At 37.0% G+C, this 13,206-nt stretch overlaps 1 protein-coding gene and 1 non-coding gene across 4 annotated transcripts in view; both read right to left on the minus strand.

The window, feature by feature from the left end:
- Positions 1 to 13,206, minus strand: part of EMCN (endomucin) — a 93,932-nt gene that overhangs the window by 33,034 nt on the left and 47,692 nt on the right. For all 3 annotated transcript variants that reach the window (XR_009540231.1, XM_060147631.1, XM_060147632.1), the window contains exon 4: positions 11,376 to 11,486. Coding sequence is in view for 2 of the 3 variants with exons in the window: in XM_060147631.1 (XP_060003614.1) it covers positions 11,376 to 11,486 (111 nt within the window). In the remaining variant the exon portion in view is untranslated. The remainder of the gene's footprint in view (positions 1 to 11,375; positions 11,487 to 13,206) is intronic.
- Positions 2,927 to 3,089, minus strand: LOC132520161 (U1 spliceosomal RNA). The gene has a single exon (XR_009540519.1). It is a non-coding gene; the product is annotated as a U1 spliceosomal RNA (small nuclear RNA).

Raw genomic sequence — 13,206 nt, forward strand, 5'->3', positions numbered from 1 at the left:
TTCCATCGTATCTATATACCACATCTTCTTTATGCATTCATAACTCTTGACTAGCATCCTCAAACCCACCTCCGCCCTCACCATCTTAGATCAAAGCATGGTACAATTGTCTCCCAGGGGCACAAGCCTCATTTCCCTCCACTCTAGTCCACCACTCCGCCTCATCTGCTCAACAGTACTTTTATCACTCCAGGGACATTGATTCTTTAAAAATATGCTTGTTAGTTAGAATGTAACTCCAGGAGGAAAAAGATTTCTTGTTTTACTCAGAGCCGTAATTGCAGAGCCTACTACCAGGTCTCTGGTAAAAATATAAGGAATGAACGAATAACAGTAGAAAGTAATAATAATAAACCTAATTCTACCTCTTTGAATTCAATTTTTAAGAGAAAATGAATGCCTTACTTAATATTCCTGCTTGGATAATTATAGCTACTATTTTTCAAGCAACTCTTATGATCAGTTCCATATATTAATTTCTGATGTCTACAAGAAAGACGTTATTATTTCCATTTTGCAGATCTGCAAATATTAGTTGAAAGCAGTGAAACTGCTTTCTCAAAGGGAGGACCGTGATTATAATTCAGGTCTGTTGGCTCTAAGGTCCATTCTCTTTTACTCAAAGAGACAGCTTTTCCTTCCACTAAACTGTTCTGAGTGGAAAGCTTATGTAATTAATTCCTACTTTTGATAACTAGTTAAAATACTTTTGAACATGGCATAATGTTGTATTTGAAAGTTGCAGTTAAAATATTTATCAGCTGCCAGAAGATTAGAATACAAATGAAATCCAAACCTTTTGTTCCTCCTGCTTTTAATATCAGGTCATAACCTTCATGCTGATAGACTTTACAGAGAATGAAAAATTTTTAAACTCATATCAGACAAAACCTTCTGACTATCCTTTTTTGCATTTTTTTCATCCTTCAAAAATGCATAATGAGAGAATGGACTTGGGGACACAGGGAGGGGGAATGGTAAGCTGGGACCAAGTGAGAGAGTGGCATGGACATATATACAGTACCGGTTGTAAAATAGATAGCTAATGGGAAGCAGCTGCATAGCACAGGGAGATCAGTTCGGTGCTTTGTGACCACCTAGAGGGGTGGGATAGGGAGGCTGGGAGGGAGACGCAAGAGGGAGGGGATATGGGGATATATGTATACGTATAGCTGATTCACTTTGTTATACAGCAGAAACTAACTCACCATTTTAAAGCAATTATACTCCAATAAAGATGTTTTAAAAAATGCATAATGATTTTAGAGGGACATATTACACAAAAGAAAAATAACTATGCCTTAAAGATGTAGCTGAATATTAAAAAAATAACATATAACAATTCAAAATCTGGGCTTCCCTGGTGGTGCAGTGGTTAAGAATCCGCCTGCCAATGCAGGGGACACGGGTTCAAACCCTGGTCCAGGAAGATCCCACATGCTGCAGAGTAACTAAGCCGGTGCACCACTGAGCCTGCGCTCTAGAGCCTGCGAGCCACAACTACTGAGCCTGTGTGCCACAACTACTGAAGCCCACACACCTAGAGCCGGTGCTCCGCAACAAGAGAAGCCCACTCCCAGCAACGAAGAGTAGACCCTGCTCGCTGCAAACAGAGAAAAGCCCACGCGCAGCAACAAAGACCCAAACGTGGCCAAAGAGAAAATAAATTTATTTAAAAAAAATTCAAAATCCTTTTACTGAATCTTAAGAGGTCCAGACTTTTATATATGAATGAATATATTATTATCCGGAGGACAAAATTCTGTAAATCTTAAATATTTAATCAATACTGGAATATATATACCTTTTTATCCTAAAATCAAGGATGTATTATTCTGAAGATAATAAAGTGTTTTCATATGGCATACTATTTTCAAATTTGGATTCAGTTCTGTGGATATAAAATCTTAATAGAGAGGAATGCTATGGAATATGGCTAAAGTATTATTCTTGTTTTTTTTTTATTTATAAATTTCATAGTGCAAATGTGTTTTTAAGAAAAGGAAGTAGGTGAAGTCAAATAGCAAATAAGTGTGTAACCTAGTCTCAAACTTAGATGTTTAGTAAAAACCAAATCCTTAATCAGGGTGGCTGGCAACTTAAAATTTCTTGGTTGAGTTTGTCTCTAATATGAAACTGAAGTCTTATGAAATGCAAATGAATTTTGAAATGCTAAACTTTAATCCACAATTTAATCCAAAGCTAAACTTTGCTTAAACTATCAGCTTTTAAAACAGAAATAATAAGCAATACTACAACAAGTAACTTTGCTAAATATTCTTATCTTATGAAGGCCATTATATTTACAGCTATATATAGCTGTATATAATTACACACAGAACATGATTTATCATTAACAGGCCCAGGAGAAAAAATATATACAGCCATTCCCATATATAATTCTTTTCTGATTTGCTTAAAAATAATTTACTAGGACCAATTCAGATTTTCCTTCTTATTTCCACGCCGCCCTTCCAAACAAAGTATTGACTGAGCCACTGTACATGAGATGAGTTCTGGTTTGGCTAATCTGTGACTTGTGACTAAGACCTTGTTATCCTGAGTATTCCTCCTTTATCAGCCCACATGAAATGATACAAACTTATTAAATATCATGTAAGAAACATTGTAATTAAGTTCCCAAATAAATGTCATAGATAAATGGTGACATTCACAAGAGAACTAATGAGGATAGGTGATCAGATAAATTAGTGTTTTCCAAAGCATGAGATGCGTAGCATTGTAAGAGAGATTCTATGAGGCAGTACTGGAAAGTGACATTAAATGAGATTGAAACACTAAATGAGAAAGTTATTTTCTTTTCAGCTTTTTTGTTTGTTTCAATGACGAAGTTTCAAAATTTCAATTTGATGCAAATATGTCATTAATACGTAGCATGTGCTTATCATTTTTTTTCCACCCCACAGCGGGAAGAATGCAGTCCCCAACAATCACAAATTATTCAGTGGAGTTTTCCACGTTTGGAAAAATCACAGGGGTCAGCACAGCACATTCAGAGTGCTATGGATAAGCCTCGACGGGGGAAAACCACCTTCATGATCCTGGTATCTCCCCTTCCAGGTAAGGATTTGATTTATTTTCTTAAACAAGGACAAGCAAGCCTCAAACTCAGAGCCTTTGGCAAGCAACAAAATCTAACTAGAATTTTGTTTTATTTTGCTTACATCATAGTGACTTTCTAGCTTCTGTTTATGCCAAGTTAAACTGGTTTTTCATTTATGATGGTTTACTTTTCAAACAAATTTAAGAATAAAAAGTGCATCAATTGAAAGAAAGTACTAAATAAATAATAGTGCAGATGGTACGCATATCTGGCAACACTCATTAAGTTGTGGGAAATATTGAGGTAGCATCTTGCAGAGGCTCTTGATAGTTGTGTAGAATTTGAATAAGCAAGTGGAGGAAGGACAAGGGGATGAAAGAAGGACCATACAGATGAGGAGGGCAGCATGAACAAATACCACAGTCGGGAATAAATCTGGTAACAGCAAGAGAACCACCCTGGTGAGAATCACAGGTTTATATTCAACCAGCCTATCAGTCCGTCAGTCTCTCATATTGATTGAACTTCTGGTTGTCAAGCATATGATGTACCCAATTAAAAGCTAGTTGTTGTCTCGTTCCTTTAGATACCTTATGTAAAACAGTTGTAATGAGAACAAGTGTGGTATAGTGACTTTTATGGGATTTGAGGCGAGAAAAACAGGGTCTGAATTTTCATCTTTTAATTTAACCTTGGCCAAGTCATTTAGTCTTTCTGAACCTGCTTCCTTATTTGTGAAACTGGTATCATAAATACCAACTTTGCCTGGCTTTTATAAAGATTATCATTAATAAAAGAATAGCTAAAATGTATTATTTACTTTCCAGACACTGTTTTAAGCTTTATATAATTTTACCTCTTTTAATCTTCACATGAATCCTGTAAGGGTGTAGTCTTATTACAACCACTTTACAGATGAGGAAACTGAGAAGTTAAGGAGCTTACCAAAGGCCACAGTCCAAATAAATGGTTGTGCTATTATTGGAACCTAAGCTATCTGATTTCAGAATCATTGTTTGTAACCCATAAGCTAACTTCCTCTTGGCATGATTGTAGATCCCTTTTTTTTTTATTTTAAGAAGGTTGTGGTGCCTTGAAAAGCACAGGCTGGGGCAGAGGCCATCCTCATGTTCAACCAGTAGTATATCTGAAGAGGCTACTTATTACTACAATTATATGTGATTTTTGTGTTAAACAAACTCCATACTAAACTAGGATAAATTATGCAAAAAGGAAACATATACGATAAGCTATTTGTTACATATAAATGTTATTAATTCTGACTAAATAACCTACTAATTACTTATAAATGTTACTCGTTTTTACTTAACAAAAGTCAGATTTTTCCCTTCAGATTTCCAGTCTGTAATATTGTATATGCTGTGGTAGCAGAAGCTCTAAGTGGCAAAAGCCTGAGAAGTATTTTTTTTTTTTTAATTTTATTTATTTATTTATTTATGGCTGTGTTGGGTCTTCGTTTCTGTGCGAGGGCTTTCTCTAGTTGCGGCAAGCGGGGGCCACTCTTCATCGCGGTGCGCGGGCCTCTGACTATCGCGGCCTCTCTTGTTGCGGAGCACAGGCTCCAGACGCGCAGGCTCAGTAATCGTGGCTCACGGACCTAGTTGCTCCGCGGCATGTGGGATCTTCCCAGAGCAGGGCTCGAACCCGTGTCCCCTGCATTGGCAGGTAGATTCTCAACCACTGCGCCACCAGGGAAGCCCCTGAGAAGTATTTTTATCCACGCACTTGCCTTAGTAGAGTTATGTCCTGACATTTGCTCATCTCAATTTGTCTTCTACCTATAACCTTATTCCACATTCTCTCCTCAGCTAAGATAAAATCCACCAAAGGGAGAAAGAGCAATGGTCTCTCCTTCCCTGTCAATCTCTTACAGTGTGAACTATACCTGCTTTCAAATCTGGTTATAGATATCTGAATGACTAAGTTTCCAGCAAGAAAAGCATCTATTTTGCTTTCTCCCCTCCATCCTCCTTCTACTTTTCTCTTCTCTCTTCAGAAACCATCAGGTATGCAAAGGAAATGAAAAGAGTCAGAGAGGGTGCCACATTTTTAAGCCACTGGCAGAAACAGGGAACTCAGGAAGAGAAGATTTGTAATTTTACAACAGAGTTTTACGTCCAGTTTTCCCACAGTTTAGATACTGGAGGATGGGGACTCCTGTGATTGACATTTCTTTGAATCACTCCTCAGTGCCCAGTGAGGTAGCCCTACCAATGGACAGTGACAAATGCATGGATGTTGAAATCTAGGCGTAACAAGGGTAAATTCAGGACATGGTCTGGAGTAGGTTAAATGGTGACATCCCCCTCCCCCTGACTTCCTTGGAAAGATATGTGTACCTAGAACCGGTGAATACAGCCTTATTAGAAAAAGGATCTTTGCCAGTGTAATTATGGATCTTGAGATGAAATCATTGGGGTGGGCCCCAAATCCCAAGAAATTGTCTCTATAAAAAAAGAAGACACAGACAGAAGAGGAGACACAGAAGGGAAGGCCGTATGTAGACACACAGGGAAAAAGACAATGTGAAGACAGAGGCAGAGATTAGAGTGATGTATCTCTAAGCCAAGGAATGCAGAGAATTACTGGCAATTTCCAGAAGCTAGGGGGCATGTCAGGTCACCGATGCTCTCCAAAAGATTTTTAGTGAATAAATTAATTTACTAATTAATCCAAAGGGCCCACGTTTCTTTATAAAGTCAGATCACTGAATTAATGAGGATTTCTATCTTAAAAATCCTAGTAGTCTAGAAATTTGTCTTCTACAGGCAGAATAAAAGAATAAAACAGGAGAAATACACACAACTTTAAGAGAATGGGAAACGATTAGAAATGTTTGGAGAACATGCTTTTTTGATCTGCATTCCACCTTTCTAGGGGGTAAAGCAACAGACCTCAATAGGTCTTCTCTACTCTAAAACAAGCCTGCATTTGAGATAATGTACCCACAGTGCCTTTAGCTGAGAGTCACTCTGCGAGGACCCATTGCCCATATGTTTAAGAGGTGTTCAACCTTCCCGTGCCTATAGATTGTTTTGTTCTCCTTCTGTTTCTCTGTCTTGGTTCCACTAATTTTGAATGCTTGTGTGTGTGAGGGGTGGAGATGGAAAGGGAGCATTGCCCTGCTAACCAGGAATCTGGGCAGACTCCTGGTCTCGTCAGGCGCCGATGGAAATGTGTGCAAACTCATTATATCAAGTGGAGTCCATGCTTAGCCGGAAGCACCTTGAGGAATGAGAGAGATCTAGGGAGGATGGCTGCCTAAAGAATGAGTTTTATAACAAAATTTCTAAAGGACTTACCATAGAACTGGTTAATCAAATGGCAAATGCAACGGGAAGCAGTAAGTACCCTTCTTTCATTACCTTGCTTTCCAGGGTGTTTCATTTTTCAAGAAATGATTTTGTGGGTGTATTTTTTAAACTACTTGGAAGAAAGCCACTTCAGACTGTGTTTAGAAGCTAAGTAAATACAGGCGTCTCCAGAACTGAGATGCAGAGGGCATTTTATTGCATGAATCAAGGCAGAATTAGGAACCTCAAGTGACCCATGGGATTGACCACAGACTTCTAAGTGCTAATTTTAATAAACCATGGTTCTTGAATGACATTTTCCACATCAGGCACTGCCTGGGTGGGTGTCAGGGCAAAGTACAAATTATTTGAGTTTAATCCTCAACTGCTACACATTTTGCGGATGTGTATTCACTTTTATTCTTGTTTGTCTTGGGTGCAGTCATATTATGAGATGGATGAGGTTTTGGTTTGCCAAAGGTACTTTTCAGACATATATTGCCTACAAAATAGGTTCTACTCATCAGAGCCCAAAACACTACCACAAAAAAATGTTCTTCTTATGAAGGAAAAATTACCCTCTTCTTTAAGTTCCTTTATGTGGTGACTAATTAAATAGAATGATTAGTTTACAATTATGGTGTGAAATTCAACTTTTTCTAGATAACCTTTTTTATGTCGTGCCTAAGACGATTACAATAAAAAAGGGGGGAAATGGAGGTTCTCGATGTGTTTCTAGACAACAGTGGGCCTTGGGCATCCACAGTCCCCACTTGCTGTGTCATTCTACCCTAGAGGTCTCCCAAGAAGAGACTTGGAGACTGTGAGTCACCTGTAGCTGCTTTTTCTTAAGGACTACGTGTTTGCCAACAGTACATCCTGTATTTATAATGAACGGGATCTGATAAGGCTCTTACAGAAGATTGCTAGCTTTTCTACTCAGGATAGTTTGACTAAAAGTACAGATTACTTCCAGTCACAGAGGCCAGAGTAAGGGAAGTCCTTGTTGTGAAGATACATGTGGACTGGAACTGGAAAACTGTCAGGAATCAGGGGATCTCTCAGAACTGCTACTCTCTCTGTCTCGCCTGAACAACTTAATCTTGCTCGTGGGGTCTCTATTTCCACACATAGTCTCTCTCCATTCTTCTTCTACCAACTCTGCTTACTCATAATACCTGCTTCCTTATGCCGCAGGCATACACACCAATCACCGTGGCTGTCTCAGACTCACTCTACTAAAACCTTGCTACTACAGTTCCTCTGACTTTTTGGTTTCTTTGGGTTTTCTAGTTCAGATTACCCAGAAGGGAATTTTATTGGCCTAGATTAACATTCTCTTTCTTTTTGTTTTTAAACAAATCTTTATTTGGAAACTCACCACTTAATGCACTCATTTTAAGTACACAACCCAATAATATTTAGTAAATGTATAGAGTTGTGTGACCATCACTGTACTACAGTTTTAGAACCTTTTCGTCAACACAAAAAACTTCCTTGGGTCTTTCTGCAGTCAATCCCCAGGCCCATCTCCAGGTGTAGACAGCCACTTATCTGCTTTCTGTCCCTATAAAAATATCCTTTCTGGATATTTCACAGAAACGGAATCATATACGTTGTATTTTGAGAAAGACTTCTTTTACTGTATGATGTTTTTCAGATTCATGCTATTACAGAATGTATCAGGATTTTGTTCCTTTAAATTGCTGAATAGTATTCTATTATATGGATATCCCATGTTTTGGAATATTACAGATGAATTCCAAATGGAAAATCAAATGAGATATTCTATTTCGCCACTTAATGGACATTTGGATTATTTTCAGTGTTTGACCATTATGAATCATGCTATTCTTAACACATTAATCACACCCTGTTTTGATTACTATAGCTTTAGAGTAAATTTTGAAATTGGCTGTGTTCGAGTCTTCCAATCTTGTTGTTCTTTTTCAAAAGTGTTTTGACTATTCAAGGTCCTTTTCATTTCCATATATATTTTAGGATTGATTTATCAATTTCTATGCAAAAAACCTGCTGGTATTCTAATAGGGATTGCACTGACTAATTTATCAATTATTGATCAACTTGGAAGCAACCGCCGTCTTAAAATATCAAGTCTTCCAATCCATAAACATGTAATGTTTGTTTGTTTATTTATTTATTTATTCTTTGCAATGTTAAATACGTATTTGAATTTTAATCGTGAGGTTATGCTGATGCCTTTGGTTTCAATATGATAATGCAGTGGTTTTTTTCCTTCCCCCATTCTGTATTTGTATCTCCCCTTTTCACATTGAGAACACATCTATACGTTTTTTCAATCTTGTAGTACCAAGTATTTAGATTCGCTATATTCATTTCAATAAAACAAACTCTTCAAGTGAATTTCAGGATTTTTCTGCAGTGTTTTCCTTTTCTTTCCCCCTCTTTATCTGTTCTACTGAGGAGGGTATGCAGCTAAGACTATGTTGTTTAAAGTACTTGGATTCTTTTTGTGTGCTTTTTTAACAATTTTATATATGGTTAGGTAAAGTATTTCTGTTTGCATTTAATTTTTTCTATTTCTGTCTTTGTTGATGGTCATATACTTAGAAACAAATATATTTGTTACGAAAATTGATGGTAGGTTATTACAGTATAAAACCTAATGTTCAAAACATTCATCATTGGCTTTAAAAAAATTTTAAACATACAGAAGCAACACACTCACATTCTACTTTTCTTTCCCCCGCGATTCCATCTTTCTTGTGAACCCTTGAAATGGCTTTGTGTGGCTAAAGTCAGAATCAAAATGATGTCATTTTTGCATCTCACTAGCACTTTCCCACCGGCAGTAATGTTTTAAAATCTGATTTCTTTGCTCAAGTACCAGATGTAATTGTACTAATGAAAAATTTTCTTTTTTGATCCTTAGTGGGCTTGTCTGAATCACTAAAACTAACAAGTGGTCTTTTCACATAATACTAAAATAAATGTATTATTTAAATTGTGTGTGCATTACATTAAAAATGCATATATTGCCTTTCGCTCCCTGCTCTGCTGTGTCTGGCCTGCTGGCTCACACCTGCCACATCTCCCATATGTGCTCTGATACCAGGCTCCACAATGTGAATGTCCAGAGCATGTGATCAGAATAGGCTCAGCTCTGCTTTGGCTTTGGGGGTCCCTTAGTTCTTTTGCTCCTCTTGCCTGGAAACTGACCCCATGATGTGTCCTTTTTAGGGTCCCAGACACCCACTAGAGCCCCTCCAGCTGATGTGCCAGGTACCACTGACTAGTCTTACTTAGTTCAGTTATACTCATATGACTATCTGCCTTAAGACAAAAAACTCAGGGAGGTGGCAGTGTGCAATAAAGAAGAGAACACAGGGCAAGGAATCAGATATGCCCAGTTGTTAATTCTGGTACTCACTAGCCCTACTGATGGGGACAAATCTTTCTTGATAATTCACTCCATTACCTCATTAGATCACTGGCTTATGATAAAAGGATATAACTCAGGGACAGCCAGATGGAAGAGGTGCACAGGACAAGGTATGGAGAAAGGATGTGGAGCTTCCATGTCCTCTCCTAGTGCACCACTCTCCTCAAATCTTCACATGTTCACCAAATCAGAAATTTCCATTTATATATTTAATTTCTCACAGAAGTGTTTTATAGTTCAGTGTACAAATCTTGCATTTCTATCGTTAAATTTACTCTTAAATACTTTATTCTTTCTGATGCTATTATGAATGGAATTGTTTCCTTATTTTTTGGATTGCCATTGCTAACGTAAAGAAATATGATTTATTTGTGCATATCTTGGATCCTCTGGTATAGAATACTCTTTATTAGTTCTAGTAGCTTTACTGTGAAATCTTTGGGTTTTCTACATAGATAATGATGCAGTCTACTGAGAGAAACACATTTATTTCCTCCTTTCCAATCTGGATGAATGATTCTATCTGTCCCTTTCTATCTATCTATCTACCTATCTATCAGCTTATTGCACTGTCTAGAACCTCTAGTTATAATTTTGAATAGAATTGGGGAGAGTGGAATCTTTGTTTTGTTCCAGATTTTAAGAGTAAAGTATTAAGTCTTTCGCTATTAAGTATGATGTTTGCTGTATATTTTTCATAGATATCCTTTACCAGTTTGAGGAAGTTCCATTTTATTTATATTTAATTGAGTTTTAATTATGAGTGGGTGTTATATTTTGTCAAATACTTTTTCTGCATTTACTGAGTCTACTAATATGGTGTATTACATTACTTGATTTTCATATGTTAAACCAACCTTGCATTCCTGGATAAATTCCATTTGTTCATTCTTTATATCACTTTTCATATGTTGCAGATTTTTTTGTAATATTTTATTAAGGATATTTGTATCTGTGTTCATGATGGATATTGGTCTGTAGCTTTCTTTATTTGTGTTTTCTTTTCATTCTTTTCTATCTTTGGTGTTAGAGTAATACTGGTCTCAGATAATTATCTGTGCGATGTTTCCTCTACATCATAAAAGAGTTTGAGAAGAATTAGTATTACTTCTTTTGTGAATATTTTGATAGAATCCACACTTGATGCCATCCTGCTTGGAGTTTTCTCCATGGGCCCATTTTAAATTTCTAATGCAGAATCTTAAATTGCTTTAGGTCTTTTCAGTCTTCCTATCTTCTTGAGGCAGTTTTAGCAATTTGTTTCTAAGAATTTTTCCATTTCATCAGAGTTGTCTAATTTTTTGGCCAAGCTCACCTTTTTGTGCCAGGTGATATCATAGATTATTGCTCAGGCTTGGACTGATCCTCCTTGGCATCCACTCATTTGTGGCTATGGAGGGATAGAGTATCACTGTACAAAGCAAAGTCGCTAAATGGTTGTCCCATTTGGTAGAGACTAGGAGAGAATATGAGTAAGGCATTGTTCTTTGGTAGCTGTGGGCTGGAAAACATTCTGAGTTTAGTTCTATCCAATATACTAGTTTAACATTTCAGCACAAATTCTTGTACTTACTCTTGGATTGGGGACTTTGTAATGTTGAAGTAGCATTTGGAAGTGGAAGATTTATCACTGTTGTTCTTGTAGTGATGAACGCAGTCTTCGTGACACCTTTGGCTGTAGATCCTAATTATGTAAAAAAGAATGAGTAGCCATCAGGGGTGTAAACAATCACTAGATCATATCATTAATATTAATATAAACATCCAGTTACAACTTGAAGATTAGTTACTTAAAGTCTTCTGATCAAGATATAGAAATCCAGTGTTTTGATGTCTGTCTTTTGGTGAGTCAGTTAATTACATTTTTAAAAGTGGAGGGACATTAGACTCTCCTACATGTCTGATATAGGTTATTTCACTTGATCATAACAGTAATTCTTTGAATTAAGTAGTAATTATGATCATAATTTTACGTATGATTCTGAAAAGTTATATAATTTTCCCACAGTCACAGAGAGCCAAACGTTTCTGATGTAAAACTTAGTTGCTCAGCTACCCTAGAAAGGGGGTGGTAAGGCAGCAGTAGTAGTTGAAAGTGGTAGTAGGATTCCCATGCTGTCTAGGAGAGAATTTTCAGGTAGGTGGAATAGCAGGGAGGAGAGAGATAACAAGAAGTAAACAGAATAAACTTTTAATTATATTTAGTTCATTTTGGGGGGGGCAAAAAGGAAATTCAGCAACAAAGAAAAAATAAGCTGAGTTTTCAAAAATAGCATTGGAATAAGATTACTTTAAACAGTCTATATTTGCACAAATATTATAAAACAAAATGATTGATGACCTTCAGTCTTTTCAAAGTCTAGCATGGGGAACATTGAGTTAGTAAAGAAAAGATAGGCATGCTGGTTAGTGCACGCTTAGTGTTAGCTAGATATGATGTTGGCTGGAGATGGGGGGAAGACAGTTTAATAGACTCCTCCCACAAAGAGGTCTGGAAGCCTGAACTGCTGGTGCCTTCCAGAAGTGCCAGTCAGCTTTCATTCTATGGCAATAAGCATCTATAGTGCAATGCAAATTCTTAGTGCACTTGAGAGATTCATGCTGGAGAAGTTTATAGTTTGCAGGAAGACCTCATAGACAGTGGGTAAATATGTCTTCAGGCAAAAAGCCTTTAGAAATTGATATGCTAAAGAAAGTGAATAAATTTGAATAGAGGCTATAGGATTAACACTGCATATGAGAAAGAATGAGTGAAAATGGTCACCAACTTCAGAGGAATCTTGATTAAATTGAGAGGGAAATACTTGAGGAAGAAAAGAAATGTCTTATTATGTAAGGAAAGCAGAAATTGATCTTTGTAATAGTATGGAAGTGGGAAAGTTACAGAAACTCAACACTTGAGGATGAAGGAACGTGGGGATAAAGATCTTGCTTCTCACTGGAACTCCAAGAACATATGCTTTGAAAACATCAGAACAGGAGTTCTTCTTCAGAAATCTTCAGAGAAGAATTCTTCTGAGCTAAAATTGGAAACCATGAAAAAGCTATCCTGATGGGCTAAAGAATTCCCTTGTATAAAGCAGACTCAACAGTCTCGGTGATGGGAAAAAATAGAATGTATAGCTAAGGAAGATGCGAGGAGCTGCCAGTTTACGAAAATACAAAGAGAAAAGGAGAATAATGGAGTAGCTGGGGGTACAACCCCCAAAATTTTATTTAGAGAATTGCTTATTATTAATGTGCAATATACTTCACAAATGAGAATAGAATTAGAGCCCACACTCAATTCAGGACAGGTTGTCAATTACACATGTCAATTAGGCCATGGAAGGAGACAGGAATGTTTTGAAAGTGATCCAAATATTTAGAAATATTCATGGTGGACTATGAAAATAGAATAGAAT

The sequence above is a fragment of the Lagenorhynchus albirostris genome, chromosome 4 (assembly GCF_949774975.1).
Source record: "Lagenorhynchus albirostris chromosome 4, mLagAlb1.1, whole genome shotgun sequence".
NCBI classification, from domain to species: domain Eukaryota; kingdom Metazoa; phylum Chordata; class Mammalia; order Artiodactyla; family Delphinidae; genus Lagenorhynchus; species Lagenorhynchus albirostris.